The 20,924-nt window shown below is 43.1% G+C and overlaps 1 protein-coding gene across 2 annotated transcripts in view; it reads right to left on the bottom strand.

The window, feature by feature from the left end:
• Positions 1 to 3,242: 3,242 nt before the first annotated feature.
• The window catches only part of U2SURP (U2 snRNP associated SURP domain containing), a 60,218-nt gene continuing 42,536 nt past the window's right edge, over positions 3,243 to 20,924 (bottom strand). For both annotated transcript variants that reach the window (XM_075268840.1, XM_075268841.1), the window contains exons 20-25: positions 15,502 to 15,568; positions 11,329 to 11,485; positions 8,077 to 8,187; positions 7,260 to 7,378; positions 4,477 to 4,644; positions 3,243 to 3,882 (exon numbers count right to left, since the gene is read on the bottom strand). In XM_075268840.1, the coding sequence (XP_075124941.1) occupies positions 3,744 to 3,882; positions 4,477 to 4,644; positions 7,260 to 7,378; positions 8,077 to 8,187; positions 11,329 to 11,485; positions 15,502 to 15,568 (761 nt within the window). In that variant the 3' untranslated portion in view covers positions 3,243 to 3,743. The remainder of the gene's footprint in view (positions 3,883 to 4,476; positions 4,645 to 7,259; positions 7,379 to 8,076; positions 8,188 to 11,328; positions 11,486 to 15,501; positions 15,569 to 20,924) is intronic.

Here is a 20,924-nt window from a genome sequence, read left to right as displayed (position 1 = left end):
GTGAAAATTTATAGAATTTTTTTCTAAACAAATTTAATTCATTTTAACCTTGGCTAAGTCTCTAGAGATGAATATTTTGCTTAGATATCAATGCCGAATTTTATATTTATATAGAATTATGGGCTAAATAAATAAGGATAGAGCGGATATACAAAACTGTCAAGAGAAAAAGCCCAGACACCCATATGAAAGGAAGCCATTACATAGTATAGGAGTACAATCCACATTCTGGACGTGTGTTGGGACAAATGCTACAATGGATTGTTGTTCCAGATGGTGTTATGTACACAGAGGACACTACTAAACTTGTAGATGTTCTGGTGGAACTATGAGGAATTCCCTACAAAATCCATACGTACTGCATGCATATTACCAGCCTAAGGCTACTTTCTTATAGCAGTATATTGCATCAGCATTTGTAAGCTAAAATAAGGACTGGGTCCAAAATAGAGAACAGCTAAAAATCTTTTAATATCTTATTTGGGCAACCAAGACAATTAGGGCAATGAGTGGATTGGAGAACAGACAGATTAACAAATATGGGGTTAATTCTGGAAAAAAAAGATGGAGCTGTAATAATGTCCAAATATCTGAAGGGACAGCACCAAGAGCTTTCTAATATGACAAGGGGAGATCCTTCGTGGCCATCAGAGATGGGGATCCTTTACTGTAAGAACAGTGAGGATATGGAACTCATTGCTCCAGGATACTGTGATGGGCAATTCATTGTATACGTTGAACAATCCGGATGCCTTACTTGAACTGAAAAATGTTAAAAGGTTACAGGTTTTACATTTTTGGAGCATACGGGGTTTTATACTGCTTGGGGGATATGGATCAGGAAATGGGTGTTTTTATTTTCTGGATCAACATTGACCTCATATTATATTATGTCCTAGTTTTAGCTTACAAATACTGATCAAATACTGCTGTGTGAATGTGGCCTACATAAAACCCTTGAAGAAACCATTGCAGTAAAGCCACATTAAGGTGAATGGAATAGTTTTCCAGCCATTTTGGGGGAAAAAAAAAAAAAAAAGTAACCTGAACTAGAATTCATACAGATTTATACAATTACATCCACAGACTCTATACTTAATGTAGGTTGTCACATGAATTCTGCACCATGTAAATTCATCTGAATAGGATCAAAACAAATCCATTCATATTAAATAAAAGACCTGGCAAATCTGCCATGTGAATCTCCTCAGGCTGTATTCACACAGCTATAACATGTCCGTATTCTAGCCAAAAATGCTGTCCCAGCCAAGGGTCTAGCTTCGTAAACTAACATCATCATATGGATTACTAATACTGCAAGTTTATCTCATAAGACTTACAGGTCTGGATTGGATTTGCAACTGTAATGCAGTCTGTAAAATACTAACTTACTATGGCCCGAATCCAGCCTTATATGCAACAAGTGTGGTCAAGATGTTCTGGTAGTCTCTGATCTCCTGACATTTTTAAATACAGGGCCGCACAGTGTGAATGGTCTCCTGTAAGTCAGTATGTCAAAAAAAAACTCAAAATGAGAGATGCTTTTGCTGCAGCTCACCTGCATGTCTCTGGAGGGTCACACTTCCTGCAATGCAAGGCTGAAATTCCAAGGTAAAACCTGCAGCAATAACAGACATGCAGCCAATATTATTAACCCCTCAGCTCCAGTCACTTTACGCTTTGGGTTTCAGTCACAGCAGGGGGATGAATTTATTTAGATGTCATTCACAGGATGGCTGCAGTAGATCGCAGCGGAGGATTCAGGCATCATGTAGCTCTGTCCTAAGGTGTATAGACAACGTTGCACCAAACAGAAGACATCTAGTGAGCATCTCATCTGAGTAAGTGCCTTGTTAAAGAGAGAAGTCAGACTGGTTTGCAATGACAGGAAGATGACAATAAGTATTGGTGCAAAACATCATCTAAAACACAGCATGCCTCATTTAGGCGAATGGAAGAGATTTTAAAGATGAGAAATTTCTACAACAATCTGCCACACGTGAAGACCTGCTTAGCATCCAATTATTTCTAGAATGAACCTGTTGTTACACGATAGATGTGAAGTACCTCAAACCTTCACACCTGTTCATTATCACTGATTATAACAGTGTGAACACTGCTTCAATGCAGTATATACAGGTACACTGCACCATGCAATATTAGCAATCCTATCAATCCTGTTGTAAGGTTGTAGCTGCACATCAGGACACAACAATCTTCATATTAGGGAGAAGGATCTCAGGCAAAATTAAGTGCTCTGGGAGGAGCAGAAACACCCTGGGTACACAAAACAGCTCATTAGGAAGAAAGCATTTTGACACAGCAAAAATAAGTTTACAAGGTATACCAGCCCATATAACAGAGTATAAAGAGGTTTAAAGGCTGTGGAAATGCAGCTTTATTTCTTGTAGGGTTTTTTTTTAGCCAAAGTCAGGAGTGGATTACATAGAAGGTGAAAGAATAAGAGCTTTCTAGATACTCCCCATTCCTTTTGTAGCCATTTTTAGCTTTGGCTCAAAAAACGCAGCAAAATCAGCAATAGAAAGGCAAAAAAAAAAAGGCTTCTTTTTACCATCATGGGGTCTCAGCCTAAGGCCCCACAGGCCAGAAACGCAGCGCTGTGGGAACAACTACGGCGTGAACGCATTGCGGTTCTTCCTGCAGTGCTTTGAACAGAAAGTTCACAAAGTTTTCCTCTGCAGACTTTCAGTTACGATTATAATCTATGAGAAAGCCGCCGGAATTTCCATAAATATTATTAACATGCTGCGATTTTCAAAGCCGCAACGGTTTTGGAAATCGCAGCGTGTCCGCGCTGCAATTTGTTCCACAAATTGGAGATGGGATTCACATGAATCCCAACCACTTTGGAAGTACTGTAAAACGCTGCGATTGTTCCCACAGCGTTTCTGCGGTAGGCAAATCGTGGCATTTCCGTCCCATGGGTCCCCGGCCTGAAGTGATTTTGGAGTTGGGAGCCTCCCTCCGTTAAGTAGGCTTGAACTAAAACATACGCCATATGTGATAATAGGCTTGGTTGCCAGTGGAGGGACCTGCACCTATCTCTAGAACTGACAACACATAACAGAAGCGCCCAGAATATAGGATTACTTATGGCTGACCATTATTCTGCAGGAGGACACACCTAGCACAAGGGGAACCAGCTGGACACCCGAATATCAGGGAACATGACATTTTTTTTCCTTTAAAAGTAAGAAGTTAATAATCAGTTCAGATTTTATTTATTTGAAACCTAACGCAAATTTCCAAAGCTACAAAACAAGAAGGTATGGGGACAATGAAATTAGATTTTTTTTCACAACATATTAAAACAGAGATTATGGGAAGGTAAAAAAAAATAAAAGGAAAAGAAATAAAATTAAAAAAAAAAAGAAAAAAAAAAAAAAGAAAGAAAAATCTACTGCCGGCAGATCATATACACAAGGTGTGTGAATCCTAGCACAAAATGGTTCCTTTTGGAGGAAATACATAGCCACAGTCAACAGGATTTTTTACAATATAAAACAGTGACAAATTCTACAGATGCAATTGCTCATAAGTATACACATGCATTCACAAAAAATGTTGGAATGCCGCCTTACAGGACTTATTTTTATCGCTTTTTTTCTTTTTTTTTTAATTTTCATATTTTTCTTAATATGACTTCTCAGGCACAGAGAAAAAAAATTAAATGACATCTTCATAAAAAAAGAAGAAAAACAAAAAGCAACAGTGATGTTCTGTCAGTGTTTGCTTTTCTTTGACTTTTTGTGAGATCTGTGAGGGGATCTGGACTGGGACCTGGACTTTTTCACAGACTTTTTTGGGGACCGTGACCGTGACCTTCTGGATCTTTTAGGTGTTCGAGAGCCTGAAGGTGACCTGAAATATAAATATTTATATACATTAATCAGAGTATTAATAATTATTTCAGGATTATAATAAATATGTACAGACAAAAAAAAATCAACACTGTTAAAAAGCATTTGTTTTTGAGTGGTCATATTCTAAAACCTATAATTATTTTTCTATCAATAGACTTGTACAATGGCTTATTCTGCAGGATAACGTTAAGTTTTCACTTGTATCATTTTAGGATTCAAGCGACTTATTGATCGCTTTGTATTCTGTTTTTTGGATGGAGGGATAAGAATGTGCTGATGTCATTGCACTGTTGACTTTATAGAGGTATATAAAACCAAATTTCAGTGACATCCCTGGAGTCCAAAGGCTGAGCTTCTGCCGTGACACAGCTACACTCCTATGATACAACCAGCTTTGTGTATCCTATGCGCCAGTGAGTACCAGGGGCCTTTCTGATGATTGTGGGTGGTCAAATGCCAATTGTTAAAAGCTTTTCCTAAAGAGGTAATCAACAGAAAATCTTAGAAACCTCTTTAATCTGAAGACACTAAAAGCAAATTGGATTTCTAACCTGCATGAGCTAATAGAGTGCTATAGGGACCTCTACCTCACCTTTTGCCTTTTTTAGTGACATCTCTGGGAGAGTCCTTATGAGAGGATCTGGATCGTGAGTTATCCTTATGCGACCTTTCAGATCGTTCAGATTTTGGTGAAGGAGATTTGCCTCGTTTACTGCTGCTGCTCCGTGACGGACTGGGAGATCCACTGTGACGCCTTTTCCTACAAGGCATAAACATAAGCAATCATTTCATGTCAAAGGTCAGCAAACACCCTATGTTTTGCTCCTCATACACAAGCAGAAAACAGCAATTGTAATCCTGATGGCTGACCGGCAACCCACAACATGGAAGGTTTGCATGTTCTCATGCAGGCGACAAGACCATTAAAGATGTATTCTCATTAAAAGAAACGTGTCAAACGCATACAGTCAAAAAAGTTCAAATGTGCAAGTTTTTTTTAAATTATTAACTGAAGATCTATTACCATATTAAATAACCCCACATGATTCTGAAGCATATGATGTAAAAGTTATATGCATCGGAATAAGGTCCATTGGTGACCAAAATACAAAGACTATTATATTTTAGTGCTTATCCCATTAGTGACTAACAAACATTTACCCTGCATGGTAGAAGATACAAGTGGAAGAATTGGTTTTCACCATTTCATCCCACAAATAAAATCTATTTTATACACACCACACATACATTATACACTCACCGGCCACTTTATTAGGTACACCTGTTCAACTGCTCGTTAACACTTAATTTCTAATCAGCCAATCACATGGCGGCAACTCAGTGCATTTAGGCATGTAGACATGGTCAAGACAATCTCCTGCAGTTCAAACCGAGCATCAGTATGGGGAAGAAAGGTGATTTGAGTGCCTTTGAACGTGGCATGGTTGTTGGTGCCAGAAGGGCTGGTCTGAGTATTTCAGAAACTGCTGATCTACTGGGATTTTCACGAACAACCATCTCTAGGGTTTACAGAGAATGGTCCGAAAAAGAAAAAACATCCAGTGAGCGGCAGTTCTGTGGGCGGAAATGTGTTGTTGATGCCAGAGGTCAGAGGAGAATGGCCAGACTGGTTCGAGCTGATAGAAAGGCAACAGTGACTCAAATAGCCACCCGTTACAACCAAGGTAGCCAGAAGAGCATCTCTGAACGCACAGTACGTCGAACTTTGAGGCAGATGGGCTACAGCAGCAGAAGACCACACCGGGTGCCACTCCTTTCAGCTAAGAACAGAAAACTGAGGCTACAATTTGCACAAGCTCATCGAAATTGGACAATTGAAGATTGGAAAAACGTTGGCTGGTCTGATGAGTCTCGATTTCTGCTGCGACATTCGGATGGTAGGGTCAGAATTTGGCGTCAACAACATGAAAGCATGGATCCATCCTGCCTTGTATCAACGGTTCAGGCTGGTGGTGGTGGTGTCATGGTGTGGGGAATATTTTCTTGGCACTCTTTGGGCCCCTTGGTACCAATTGAGCATCGTTGCAACGCCAAAGCCTACCTGAGTATTGTTGCTGACCATGTCCATCCCTTTATGACCACAATGTACCCAACATCTGATGGCTACTTTCAGCAGGATAATGCGCCATGTCATAAAGCTGGAATCATCTCAGACTGGTTTCTTGAACATGACAATGAGTTCACTGTACTCCAATGGCCTCCACAGTCACCAGATCTCAATCCAATAGAGCATCTTTGGGATGTGGTGGAACGGGAGATTCGCATCATGGATGTGCAGCCGACAAATCTGCGACAACTGTGTGATGCCATCATGTCAATATGGACCAAAATCTCTGAGGAATGCTTCCAGCACCTTGTTGAATCTATGCCACGAAGAATTGAGGCAGTTCTGAAGGCAAAAGGGGGTCCAACCCGTTACTAGCATGGTGTACCTAATAAAGTGGCCGGTGAGTGTATATAGCCATTTTAGTAATGTTTTTTGCTCTAGTTGCCATAGTAATGACTACCAGAAGCTGTACAATGGTGGACACTGCCCACCCCTCTGCGTGCAGGTCCCTGCTAAGTGTTGCCTGGATTTGGCCTCTTTTCTCTGCTCTCTCCTAATATGCATGAGCTAGGGCAGTAAACAGCATTCACACAATTGCTATGCACTCCTGATAAGGACAGTTGCTTGATAGTTGCAAGGTATAAGCATGAGCCTGCTGACAGAAAAGGAGCAGAGATGTACAGGGGTGACTAAAGAGGCTAAAGCCGGGGGGGTACGGGCCGGAAACTCTGCAGGAAAAATCGCAGCATTTTAAAATATCTGCAAAGTGGATGGGATTCATGGGAATCCCATGCCCACTTTGCGTTAAAAACCGCAGCGTGGGCACACTCCGATTTCAAAAACCGGTTTTGGAAATCACAGCATGTCAATTATATCCACAGAAAAGCCGACGGCATTCCTGTAGATACAAGGGTAACAGAAAGTCCATGGAGGAAAACTCAACTTTTTGTTCAAAGCACTGCAGGAAGAACCACGATATGTTCCCTCTGCAGTTGTTCCCGCAGTGCTTTAGCACTGTGTATCGTCCTGTGGGGCCTTAGCCTAAGGGTGAAAATTACACTACAGAATTCCAGTGTTTTGCTTTGATAGTTTTGCCATAATGGTGTGCTAAACTCCAGAGAGCTTTTTTCTTTTACCATTTGTGGGCTGTCCCCTTAAAGAGATTGTGCAGGATATTTTTTATTTTTTTTCCCCATTTGCGGCAGATTTCTATAAGAATTAGCACTCATGAAAATTTGAGACACTTCATACAGGCAATACAGATTTGTGTGTAACTTCTATTATAAACCTCTTGTATCTTTACTTACCTCTCTTTCCTGGTTGGTGTAGTCTCATCTTTGTCTTTTTTCTCTTTTGATCGGTAATCAAACTTGTCCTTATCTTTCTTATCTCTGTCTCTTTCTCTCTCCATTTCTTTTTCTCTTTCCTGTCAGTAACAGTAGAGTTAGTTGGACCATTAAATATCGCCACCTTGTGGTACAATAAAGGTACATACTCGTCTGTGTGTTACATTGCTGAAAAACACTACAGAATATTGGTGAAATAACCTAAACGTGTTAGAATAAGCAGCCAGGAAGTCATGACTCCATCTATTGAGCTTTACAATTACTCGCCACTTAAGGTTGTTATTGTATACTAGGCAACTTACTCTAGTGAATAAAACCCGGGAAACCAATGACACATTTACATAATAATAGGAGGAATCACTTGGCCAGATCAACAGTTGATCAGTGAGATCATAACGTTTGTAAGCTGAAAGACACGATAGACCCCAATGCCAGGTGGTTACCTGATAAGCCAGAGACTACAGATGATCTATTGTTACGGACACTCTACACCACCACCAGGTCTCCACCATTACACTAATCGTCAATCTAATGCTCTCATGAACCCTGGGACTATTCTATTCTACTCAAGTTCACTTGGACATTCTCTCCAAGGAACCAAATATGTGGCAGGATATAAAACTTGGGGTCATAAGGCTACTGGAAACAAAGGGATGTTCTCAGCTAACAATACACACAATGCCCCCTCCATACATTGCTAAGAGGTTGTCATTTGGATTGGAGCAGGGAATATGATGCATAATATACAGAGACAAAAAACAGTTGAGAACACACATACCCTCTGAAGCAGCTTGTCTCTATAATGTTCAACTTGTTCCTGGATACTCTGTCCGGATTTCTTTGGCCTTTTACCAGACTCAATTTCATCCTGGAACTTCATTACCTTCAGCTTCACAGATAAAAGGAAAACATAAGAAAAAAGAAAGAAGTTAGGCCAAGGTCCCACGTGGCGCCTGCAGCAAAAAAAAGCGCTTCGGGAAAAAACGTGGCAGCAATGCATTGCAGTTCTTTCTGCAGTTTCCAGAGGTTTCTCTGCAGACTGTTTCAATTCTAGCTATGGGGAAACCACCAGCGTTTCTGTAGGTATAATTGACAAACTGTGATTTCCAAAAAACGTGCTGCTTTTGGAAATCACGGTGTGTCTACAGCGTGGTTTTCACCGCAAAGTGGGCATGTGTTTTGTTAGAATCCCATCCACTTTGCTCTGAATGTATAATGCCGTCTATTTTCCCATGGTGGATTGTGGAGTTTATGCCATGTGGGGCCCCGGCCTTAAATAGGTTTGAGCCTACTTCTAAAATGGTGAGCCAATTTTATTAGATTAATACAGCAACGTATTGAGGATGGTAAAAAAAAAATGTACAAACTTTTCCTGTAACATATTACATTTTCATTATGCAGATGTCTTAAGACAGAAAATATACAGATTTAGCGAACTTCAACTTCAGTCTGGCTTTCAATGGCTTTTGCAATAAGCTTCAGTATACACGCTGCAGTATAAGTTTGCAAATAAAGCTTTCCTACAATTGCTGGGGTCACATGGCGCTATACACTCACCGGCCACTTTATTAGGTACACCTGTCCAACTGCTCGTTAACACTTAATTTCTAATCAGCCAATCACATGGCAACAACTCAGTGCATTTAGGCATGTAGACATGGTCAAGACAATCTCCTGCAGTTCAAACCGAGCATCAGTATGGGGAAGAAAGGTGATTTGAGTGCCTTTGAACGTGGCATGGTTGTTGGTGCCAGAAGGGCTAGTCTGAGTATTTCAGAAACTGCTGATCTACTGGGATTTTCACGCACAACCATCTCTAGGGTTTACAGAGAATGGTCCGAAAAAGAAAAAACATCCAGTGAGCGGCAGTTCTGTGAGCGGAAATGCGTTGTTGATGCCAGAGATCAGAGGAGAATGGCCAGACTGGTTCGAGCTGATAGAAAGGCAACAGTGACTCAAATAGCCACCCGTTACAACCAAGGTAGCCAGAAGAGCATCTCTGAACGCACAGTACGTCGAACTTTGAGGCAGATGGGCTACAGCAGCAGAAGACCACACCGGGTGCCACTCCTTTCAGCTAAGAACAGGAAACTGAGGCTACAATTTGCACAAGCTCATCGAAATTGGACAATTGAAGATTGGAAAAACGTTGGCTGGTCTGATGAGTCTCGATTTCTGCTGCGACATTCGGATGGTAGGGTCAGAATTTGGCGTCAACAACATGAAAGCATGGATCCATCCTGCCTTGTATCAACGGTTCAGGCTGGTGGTGGTGGTGTCATGGTGTGGGGAATATTTTCTTGGCACTCTTTGGGCCCCTTGGTACCAATTGAGCATCGTTGCAACGCCAAAGCCTACCTGAGTATTGTTGCTGACCATGTCCATCCCTTTATGACCACAATGTACCCAACATCTGATGGCTACTTTCAGCAGGATAATGCGCCATGTCATAAAGCTGGAATCATCTCAGACTGGTTTCTTGAACATGACAATGAGTTCACTGTACTCCAATGGCCTCCACAGTCACCAGATCTCAATCCAATAGAGCATCTTTGGGATGTGGTGGAACGGGAGATTCGCATCATGGATGTGCAGCCGACAAATCTGCGGCAACTGTGTGATGCCATCATGTCAATATGGACCAAAATCTCTGAGGAATGCTTCCAGCACCTTGTTGAATCTATGCCACAAAGAATAGAGGCAGTTCTGAAGGCAAAAGGGGGTCCAACCCGTTACTAGCATGGTGTACCTAATAAAGTGGCCGGTGAGTGTATTTCTATTAAGAAAATTCAGCAGCATGTTTTCCTCAAAGCAGCTGCCTTAAAACCCAAGTGAAATTTTGGAGGCTGCACAGCTGAAAGAACTGACTTTAAACTGACTCCCTTCTTTAAACCTTTGCTTAGCACTGGCTTCAAGTATCATCCAAGGCAAACCCATCCTAAGAAAAAAATCTATGACCAGCTAGGCATTTTCCTTATAGTGGCTCAAATGAATGACCAATCACATAATTCACCATTAACCTAAGTCTTGCACATGTGAGCAAAAAAACTGCTTTTCACAAATTAATAGTACATCTGAATAGAAGAAACTTTGTAATATTTATACTGTTTAAGAAATAGGCTTCCTTCTCCACTTATCACGCATTGATAAGTCTTAGGGTGCATTCATATTACTAATACGCTGCCTGATTCTGAACGTTAAAAACACGTTCAGAATCAGCGCGTATAAAGCAGTTCCCATTCATTTCTATTGGAGCCGGCATACCAGCGCTCCCCATTGAAATGAATGGGCTGCTTTTTTCACTACGAGTGCTCCCATTGAAGTGAATGGGAAGTGCTCGCGTGTATGGCTAGCTCTGCTCATTCTGACGCTAGGTTCACACCTGCGTTCAGCACTCCGTTCTTTGCTTTCCGTCTTCTACATGCAAGAAGACTGAAAGCACAGTCCGGGTCCGGCCGTGAGCGGCGGTGAGCATTTTATGCTCTCCACCGCGAAACGTTTTTTTAAAAAATCCGGACACACAGTACTGCATGTCAGACTCTGTGTCCAGACTAAAAAAAAAAGCTTTCGCAGCAGAGAGCGTAAAATGCTCACCGCCGGACAGCTTTCTCACCCAAGACGCCTACAGGTTTCCGTCTCCTGCTCTGTTTTATGCAGGAAAGAGAAACCTGCATAACGGAGTCCTGGGCGCAGATGCGAACAAGCCCTTAGCCGTACACACGAGCACTTCCCATTCGCTTCAATGGGAGCGCTCGTAGTGAAAAAAGCAGCCCATTCATTTCAATGGGGAGCGCTTGTATGCCGGCTCCCATTGAAATGAATGGGAACTGCTTTATACGCGCTGATTCTGAACGTGTTTTAACGTTCAGAATCAGGCAGCGTATCAGTAGTGTGAATGCACCCTTACACTATTGTCTAGAGAGAAGTGGCACTGCTGGAGTAACTGCTACACTGTGAGTGCCCCCTTGCCCTCCAGGTGCTAGAGACATTGAGAATGATGAACGCACTGCATTGTGAGATCTTCACTAACCTCAATTTCTCGGAGTTTGGCACGCTTCTCTTCACTCATTTCAGAGTATTTGAAGGATTTGGAATCAGACATGTCATCGCGAATAGGGTTGGAGTAGTAGTGTTGGTCCTCTGACTTAGAACTCTGTGTGTCGTCATCTTCACTGTCCTCCTCTTGGCTACAAAATAAATATTAATGTAGAGAGCAATGAATATTAGTCATTCATTACACACACATACAACTCGCTTTAATAACCTAAACCCAGTATGTGATCCATTTGACATACTCCGTGGTATAATGATGCTGTTCACTCATTACTGCTTAAAAGGTTTCTGCAGGACTAGAACATGGGATTGAAAAAAGTTACAGAAAGGGACATCATACCTATTACCGGTCACATGGCAAAACTGCAGCTCAGTCTTGTGAGGCTGTGCTGTAGCATTGACATGTGACTTCCTTAAATGAAGAAAGCAATTATGTTTTCTAATCTTGCACAGCCCCTTTAACCACTTCAGTATCAGGCCAATTTGTGGTCCAGGACCAGACACATTTTTGGGTTTCTTTTGTATGTGCGGTTTTGAGGGCTGTAACATTTTTCCTGTATGTCTCAGTGAACTAATTTTTGCGTCTTTTTTGGGGACACATAGGGCTTTATTTTTAGGTTTTTACTTTCGAATGTGTTAATTTTTTTTTTATATCTGGGAAAATATAAAGATAATAGGAGGGAAATTGTTTCTGGTTTTCAATTTATTATTTTTTTTAAATTTAATAACACAAAGTGCCACTTTATAAAATAGTTTTTCCTCTCCGTTACGGTAATTTTAACCCCTTCCCGCCGATGGCATTTTTTGATTTTCGTTTTTCGTTTTTGACTCCCCTCCTTCTAAACCCCATAACTTTTTTATTTCTCCGCTCCCAGAGTCATATGAGGTCTTAATTTTTGCGGGACAATTTTTTCTTCATGATGCCACCATTAATTATTCTATATAATGTACTGGGAAGCAAGAAAAAAATTCAGAATGGGGTGGATTTGAAGAAAAAATGCATTTCTGCGACTTTCTTACGGGCTTTGGTTTTACGGCGTTCACTGTGCAGCCAAAATAACATGTCCCCTATATTCTGTGTTTCGGTACGATTCCAGGGATACCAAATTTATATGGTTTTATTTACATTTTGACCCCTAAAAAAAATTCCAAAACGGTGTTAAAAAATTTTTTTTCTAAAAGTCGCCATATTCCGACGCCCGTAACTTTTTTATACATAGGTGTACGGGGATGCATAGGGCGTCTTTTTTTGCGGGGCCGGGTGTACTTTTTAGTTCTACCATTTTCGGGAAATGTTATTGCTTTGATCACTTTTTATTCAAATTTTTATCAGAATTAAAACAGTGAAAAAACGGCGGTTTGGCACTTTTGACTATTTTTCCTGCTACGGCGTTTACCGAACAGGAAAAATATTTTTATAGATTTGTGGAGCGGGCGATTTCGGACGTGGGGATACCTAACATGTATATGTTTCACAGTTTTTAACTACTTTTATATGTGTTCTAGGGAAAGGGGGGTGATTTGAACTTTTAATACTTTTTATATTTTTTTTATATTTTTTTTTTACTTTTTTTTTTATTTTTTTTTTGCATTTATTAGACCCCCTAGGGGTGTTGAACCCCAGGGGGTCTGATCACTAATGCAATGCATTACAATGCTAATGCATTGCAATGCATTGCAAAAAATCATCATCTCTTTTGCAGGCTGTATACACCAGCCTGCAAAAGAGAGAATTTGCAGACTGGCTGGGAGCCCTTAACAAGGGGGGGGTCGGCCCTGGAGCATGCTCCAGGAGCCGGCGATCCTTGCCAAAATGGCGCCGGAGGGGTTAATGATCCTTTGACAGCAGCGCCGGAGGGGTTAATGCCTTAGGGGTTAATGCATTAGAGCCGGTTGTCTACTGCTTAAAGCAGTAGACACCCGGCGGCTATGACGGCCGCCCGGTTCCCGGGCGGTCGCCATAGTTACAGACCCGACACGCGCCGTACTATTACGGCGCATGTCGGGAAGGGGTTAATTTTGTATGGTGTTGTCGAGGAGTGGGCTATAACCTTTAATAACGGCGTTTTATTAGCGTATTATTATTACTTTTTTTTTTTGTGACAGAGGCTGATTTCCCCTGCAACTGAGGCTGGTACATTTAGCCTCAGTTGCAGGAGGAATACAGTGTCCTGCACGCTGTATACACAGTATACAGAGCTGATCGGGGTCCTGTAGGACCCAGCAGGTCTTGTAAGACGATCATGGCGGCGTCCACAGCCGTGTATACAGCGCTCATAGAGCGCTGTATACACAGCGATCGAGATGGCAGGGAAGGGAATAAACCTTCCCTGCCATCTCTCTGGGAGCTCTGGCTGAAGTTACCGCCGGCTCCCAGCTTCAGTAGCTGCACGATCTTCGTGCAGCTGTGTTCTGACTGGACATACCGGTACGTCCTGTCAGAACTAGCCAACCACTATCCGGACGTATAAAGTCTATGGGCGGTTCAGAAGTGGTTAAGGAATTCAAGTTACAATACTATTCTGTAATGATGTGGTAATGCTACACTGCAAACTACAGCTCGTGCGTTAGCAAGATCAAAAGATAACCTGTATCCTGTTATACGAAATAATACTTTAACCTAAAGGAAGACTTACCATTTAAAGTAGTGACTGTGAATAAAATCTTTATTCAATCCACTACAGCCTTAGTCACATGAAAGAATCTCCTTTTTCATATGACATAAAAAGGAAGTTTGAATTTTTTATAAGATCTGAAATATTTTTTTTTTTTTTTTTTTTTAAGTGAAGCCCCCTCCCCCATTTACTCTACATATTACACAGCCCCCTACTCCGAACACAGTAAAATTCAGTGAGAGACAGAAACAGCTCTCAATAAAGAAGCAAGGGAAAGAGTGAAAAAAAATGCAGATTTTAAAGAAATGATACAAAATGTGTTAATGAAGTATAATCAAAAGATGTATTAATGACACAAATACTGTCAGAAAAATCTAAAAATCTAAAGTTATCAGAAAGTTTAGTTACACTTTAATTAAAATATTGCTGTTAAAAAACCTCTCTAAAGTTCCTGCCACTAGGTGTCTCACTTCTAGCTAATTTGCAGTTCAGTTCTGGTTACTAGCAAAGAACTGTTCACAGATGCATTAAATAAGCAAGACTTCTTCATAGTGAGTGAAGGGAAGGGAAGGGGAGGGGGAGGGGAGGGGGAGAGGGGGGAGGGGAGGGGGAGAGGGGGGAGGGGAGGGGGAGAGGGGGGAGGGGAGGGGGAGGGGGGGGAGGGGGGGAGGGGGGGGAGGGGAGGGGGAGGGGGGGGAGGGGAGGGGGAGGGGGGGGAGGGGAGGGGGAGGGGGGGGGAGGGGGGGAGGGGGGGGGGAGGGGGGGAGGGGGGGGAGGGGAGGGGGAGGGGGGGAGGGGGGGAGGGGAGGGGGAGGGGGGGAGGGGGGGAGGGGGGGAGGGGGGGGAGGGGGGAGGGGGGGGAGGGGGGAGGGGGGGGAGGGGAGGGGGAGGGGGGAGGGGGGGGGAGGTCTGGTCTCTTCACAAAGTGAATACAGATGGGAATGGCTGATTCTCCTTCATAGCATTCTCTCATGTATGCAAACTGCTGAAACTGAACATTCTGCAGAACCTCACAGCTTACAAGTGTAAGAAAGGTCTCCCATCTACCTTTACTACTTCTGGCTGTTTGTGTGATTACAGGTGGGAGATTATTTACAAACAGCAAGCAGTTTTACCGAATGTGCTTACAGGCTGCAACATGCCTGCATGTATTTGCAGTCCATTGTACCTGAATCTCCTATTTTAGGCTCACTTGAGCTCAGTTCTTTACTATTGTACAGTAACTCCTGGCAGAATTACATGTAAATAGAGGCAATTTAGTAGTAATGGATAGGTGAGGGGAGCAAACTGCCCCTTATTGTACAAGTGACCGGTATCAGTGACAAATGTATAATATGCTAGAGCCATAATAGACATATTAGCAGCAGAAAAACTAATAGGACGCCATGTATGAAGGCTTACACAGCCATAGAACAGAATGCCCAGCAAAAACCTGCACAGAATTCAACTTTTCATGAAAACTCAGGTACGCTTTTTAAAGCCAACCATAATCAAATTGTATCCATAATAAGTGTCAGATTCTTTCTTAGCCTTACTTTTGATTTTCTTCTTCATCAGATGCCTCATGTTGATCAAATATCTCCCATTTAGATGTTGTTACAGCTAGAACAAAATAAAATAGCATAGCGCTTGATTTAATCCAACAACTTTTACTTAATCGAAGACACCATATTAGAAAGACAAAAATACAGAAAACCTACAGCTAAGGGCTCGTTCACATCTGCGCCCTGGGTCTCCGTTATACAGGGTTCCATTTCCTACCCGAAACTGGGCAGGAGACGGAAACCTGCAGGCATTTTTCAAACCCACTCATTTGAATGGGATTGAAAAGTGTCCGGCCGTGAGCGCTGGTGTTTTATGCTCTCTGCGGCGAAACTTTTTTTTTTTTTTTTTTTAACCGGACACAAAGTCGGACATGCAGGACTCTGTGTCCGGTTTAAAAAAAAACTGTTTTGCCACGGAGAGCATAAAACGCTCACGGCCGGACCTGGTCTGACAGGTTTCCGTCTTCTACCGGCAGAAAACGGAAACCTGAGTACGGCGGAGATCGAACGCTGGTGTGAACCCAGCATAAGGCCATATAGTTCCAGAAGAGTTTTTGTGAACTGTGAAAAAGAGTCTTTTTTCTTTTTTTTTTACAGTTGAAGCAAACAAAATTAATAATTTTCATTAAAAGATGACCTTCCAGCACTTCCACCAACACCAGCTGAGGTGCTGCTCTACTGATTCTGGCAATATTGGAATTTATTCATTTGTTAAGTTTAAAAACAATTATGTCCTGTACTGTCAGGGGGGCGGAGCCAGGGCTAAAGCAAAAAGACAGAGACCGCCCATCCAAGAGCAGAGAGCATAACTGCGCTGAACCGTGGGGCTAGAGCAGACCTGGGCAAAGTCCGGCCCCCGGGCCATATCCGGCCCTCTGACTGATTCAGTCCGGCCCGCACAGCTTTGACTAGGGAGGCGTGTCTAGGGGGCGTGTCTTAGTGCCGGCAGAAGATGGAGACATGTATGTGTGTCATAAAAGAGATGTAAGGTGAGATGTAGGGTAGAGAGTGTGTGTGTGTGTCTATATGCGTGTGTCTGTCTGTCTGTCTGTCTATATGCGTGTGTCTGTCTGTCTGTCTGTCTATATGCGTGTGTCTGTCTGTCTGTCTGTCTATATGCGTGTGTCTGTCTGTCTGTCTGTCTATATGCGTGTGTCTGTCTGTCTGTCTGTCTGTCTATATGCGTGTGTCTGTCTGTCTGTCTGTCTGTCTATATGCGTGTGTCTGTCTGTCTGTCTGTCTGTCTATATGCGTGTGTCTGTCTGTCTGTCTGTCTGTCTATATGCGTGTGTCTGTCTGTCTGTCTGTCTGTCTATATGCGTGTGTCTGTCTGTCTGTCTGTCTGTCTATATGCGTGTGTCTGTCTGTCTGTCTGTCTGTCTATATGCGTGTGTCTGTCTGTCTGTCTGTCTGTCTATATGCGTGTGTCTGTCTGTCTGTCTGTCTATATGCGTGTGTCTGTCTGTCTGTCTGTCTATATGCGTGTGTCTGTCTGTCTGTCTGTCTATATGCGTGTGTCTGTCTGTCTGTCTGTCTATATGCGTGTGTCTGTCTGTCTGTCTATATGCGTGTGTCTGTCTGTCTGTCTGTCTATATGCGTGTGTCTGTCTGTCTGTCTGTCTATATGCGTGTGTCTGTCTGTCTGTCTATATGCGTGTGTCTGTCTGTCTGTCTATATGCGTGTGTCTGTCTGTCTGTCTATATGCGTGTGTCTGTCTGTCTGTCTATATGCGTGTGTCTGTCTGTCTGTCTATATGCGTGTGTCTGTCTGTCTGTCTATATGCGTGTGTCTGTCTGTCTGTCTATATGCGTGTGTCTGTCTGTCTGTCTATATGCGTGTGTCTGTCTGTCTGTCTATATGCGTGTGTCTGTCTGTCTGTCTATATGCGTCTGTCTGTCTGTCTGTCTATATGCGTCTGTCTGTCTGTCTGTCTATATGCGTCTGTCTGTCTGTCTGTCTATATGCGTCTGTCTGTCTGTCTGTCTATATGCGTCTGTCTGTCTGTCTGTCTATATGCGTCTGTCTGTCTGTCTGTCTATATGCGTCTGTCTGTCTGTCTATATGCGTCTGTCTGTCTGTCTATATGCGTCTGTCTGTCTGTCTATATGCGTCTGTCTGTCTGTCTATATGCGTCTGTCTGTCTGTCTATATGCGTCTGTCTGTCTGTCTGTCTATATGCGTCTGTCTGTCTGTCTGTCTATATGCGTCTGTCTGTCTGTCTGTCTATATGCGTCTGTCTGTCTGTCTATATGCGTCTGTCTGTCTGTCTGTCTATATGCGTCTGTCTGTCTATATGCGTCTGTCTGTCTGTCTATATGCGTCTGTCTGTCTGTCTATATGCGTCTGTCTGTCTGTCTATATGCGTCTGTCTGTCTGTCTATATGCGTCTGTCTGTCTATATGCGTCTGTCTGTCTGTCTATATGCGTCTGTCTGTCTGTCTATATGCGTCTGTCTGTCTGTCTATATGCGTCTGTCTGTCTGTCTATATGCGTCTGTCTGTCTGTCTATATGCGTCTGTCTGTCTGTCTATATGCGTCTGTCTGTCTGTCTATATGCGTCTGTCTGTCTGTCTATATGCGTCTGTCTGTCTGTCTATATGCGTCTGTCTGTCTGTCTATATGCGTCTGTCTGTCTGTCTATATGCGTCTGTCTGTCTGTCTATATGCGTCTGTCTGTCTGTCTATATGCGTCTGTCTGTCTGTCTATATGCGTGTCTGTCTGTCTGTCTATATGCGTGTCTGTCTGTCTATATGCGTGTCTGTCTGTCTATATGCGTGTCTGTCTGTCTGTCTATATGCGTGTCTGTCTGTCTGTCTATATGCGTGTCTGTCTGTCTGTCTATATGCGTGTCTGTCTGTCTGTCTATATGCGTGTCTGTCTGTCTGTCTATATGCGTGTCTGTCTGTCTGTCTATATGCGTGTCTGTCTGTCTGTCTATATGCGTGTCTGTCTGTCTGTCTATATGCGTGTCTGTCTGTCTGTCTATATGCGTGTCTGTCTGTCTGTCTATATGCGTGTCTGTCTGTCTGTCTATATGCGTGTCTGTCTGTCTGTCTATATGCGTGTCTGTCTGTCTGTCTATATGCGTGTCTGTCTGTCTGTCTATATGCGTGTCTGTCTGTCTGTCTATATGCGTGTCTGTCTGTCTATATGCGTGTCTGTCTGTCTATATGCGTGTCTGTCTGTCTATATGCGTGTCTGTCTGTCTATATGCGTGTCTGTCTGTCTATATGCGTGTCTGTCTGTCTATATGCGTGTCTGTCTGTCTATATGCGTGTCTGTCTGTCTATATGCGTGTCTGTCTGTCTATATGCGTGTCTGTCTGTCTATATGCGTGTCTGTCTGTCTGTCTATATGCGTGTCTGTTTGTGTGTCTCAGTAACCTAGGGGGAGAGATGGAAGGGGAATGTTATACTAGGGCAGAGATGGCAGATGGAGGGGGGTACATGAAACGGAGGGGGGTACATGAAACGGGGGGGGGGGGGGACATGAAACTGGGGGGGGGGGGGGGACATGAAACTGGGGGGGGGGACATGAAACTGGGGGGGGGGGAGATGGAGGGGGGCATGAAATGGGGAAAATAAAGGGGGATATGAAACTGAGGGAGAGATGGAGGGGGGGGACATGAAACTGGGGGTAGATGAAGAGGGCACTTAGACTGGGGGGGACATTAAACCGTGGAAGAAGCTGTAGGGGGACCTGTCTGCCTCTAGTTGCCCCCAGTTTAATGTCACCCTCCAACTACCCCTACTGTTTAATGTCTGCTTCCCGATTTTAATGTCCCCCTCTAGTTGCCCCCAGTTTCATAACCCGCTCCAGCTGTCAATTAATTGCCCCCCTCCAACTACCCCCACTGTTTAATGTCCCCCTCCAGCTGCTCCAGTTTCGTGTCCCCTCTAGTTTCCACCAGTTTATACTGGGGCACCAGGAAAGGGACTTAATACTGTGGGGCAGTTGGAAGGGAACATTATAATGTGGGGACATATAATGTACAGGTGACTGTAGGAGGATTGTACTGTGTAGGGGCACATGGAAAGATGATTGGGAATGGGCGGAGTCAACGTAGAAGTGGGTGGAGCTAAATTTGCTGTGGCGCGGCCCTCTAGCATAGTTTCAATTTCTTATGCGGCCCCATGGGAAAATTAATTGCCCACCCCTGCGCTAGAGAGAGGAGGAAAAGAAAAAAAAAAAAAAAAAAACACACAAAAAAAACCACACAACTTCACCAGAATCAGCGGAGCATCACCTTTAACAGACAAAAAGAGTTCTACATACATGGTGGGGGAAAAATTGCGGAAAATGGACTGTGGTTAGTTTTGCAGAAATACAGCATGTTAAGGTCTATACAAAGGCTGTCTTTCGGTTGTGGTTTTCCCTCACTTTTTTCCCCCCACAGTTTTTCTATGTTGTGTCTTTTTATCCTAAAGTGGGCCCATGTCCTTTAGGACAAGTAAACAGTTGAAGAGTACGGTTTTGACACCCAGGAACCCAGAGGATCAGTTGTTTGCAGCAGCGCAGTGTGAGTGTGTGCTGCTTCTGTTTCACAGGCCATGTGACATCATATCATGGCCTGTTCACACCTCAGTGCCATTCAACTAAATTGGGTTGTGATACCAACCACAGCCAAAGTAAAATTTACAGCACTGTGCTTGGAAGTGTGTGAAGTTTTTGCAGCGCTCTTCCAAATGCTGTGGTCTTCTTAAACAACTGATCAGCAAAGGACCCAAGTATCAGACCCCTGACAATCTGCATCCTATACGCTATAATAAAGGATAGGTCATCAATTGATAAGCCTTGAAAACCCATTTGATATGACATCCCCTTTCTATAATTTGAGGTGGCTTGGAGATCAATCAATTGGTGGTATCAGCTGGTCATATTACATGGAACCTTTCAGTAATATATTAATGAGTCCACCTGAATCATATTCACAGCAGCTTTCGGAATCCGAAGCGCTGATACCTTTTACAATATACAAATACAATTGAGATCTTAATACTTAACATCTGTATACACCCCTATTAATTTACTAGGACATCATAATTCCTACATGTGACAACAATTACTTTAGTCACCAACTGTGGTGTCACCGCGCACAGTGTGATCTTTCTGTGTCTGCATGATCTGTGCACGGTGACGTGGCAGTATACATTGTTTACCTGTAGGGTTGCACTTTGTAATGTCTAGTTAGGTGGTACATTTTAAAAGTTAAATTCACCTAAGTGCCAGGACCCAATGCGCCCTTGCAGAATAGTGCCTAGAGCATTGCATTGTCTCTGTTGACTTGCATTTTTGCCAGAGCGCATCCCATAGTCATATTTTCTGAATCCTGTGGCTAGCTTGGGAATACCAAGTCACCATGAGCACTCGGCCCTGTCTGTAAGCAGGCTGTAATGCACAGAGTTCTAACAC

Source organism: Leptodactylus fuscus, chromosome 3 (genome assembly GCF_031893055.1).
Source record: "Leptodactylus fuscus isolate aLepFus1 chromosome 3, aLepFus1.hap2, whole genome shotgun sequence".
In the NCBI taxonomy this organism is placed as follows: domain Eukaryota; kingdom Metazoa; phylum Chordata; class Amphibia; order Anura; family Leptodactylidae; genus Leptodactylus; species Leptodactylus fuscus.
This window is presented reverse-complemented; position numbering and strand designations above follow the sequence as displayed.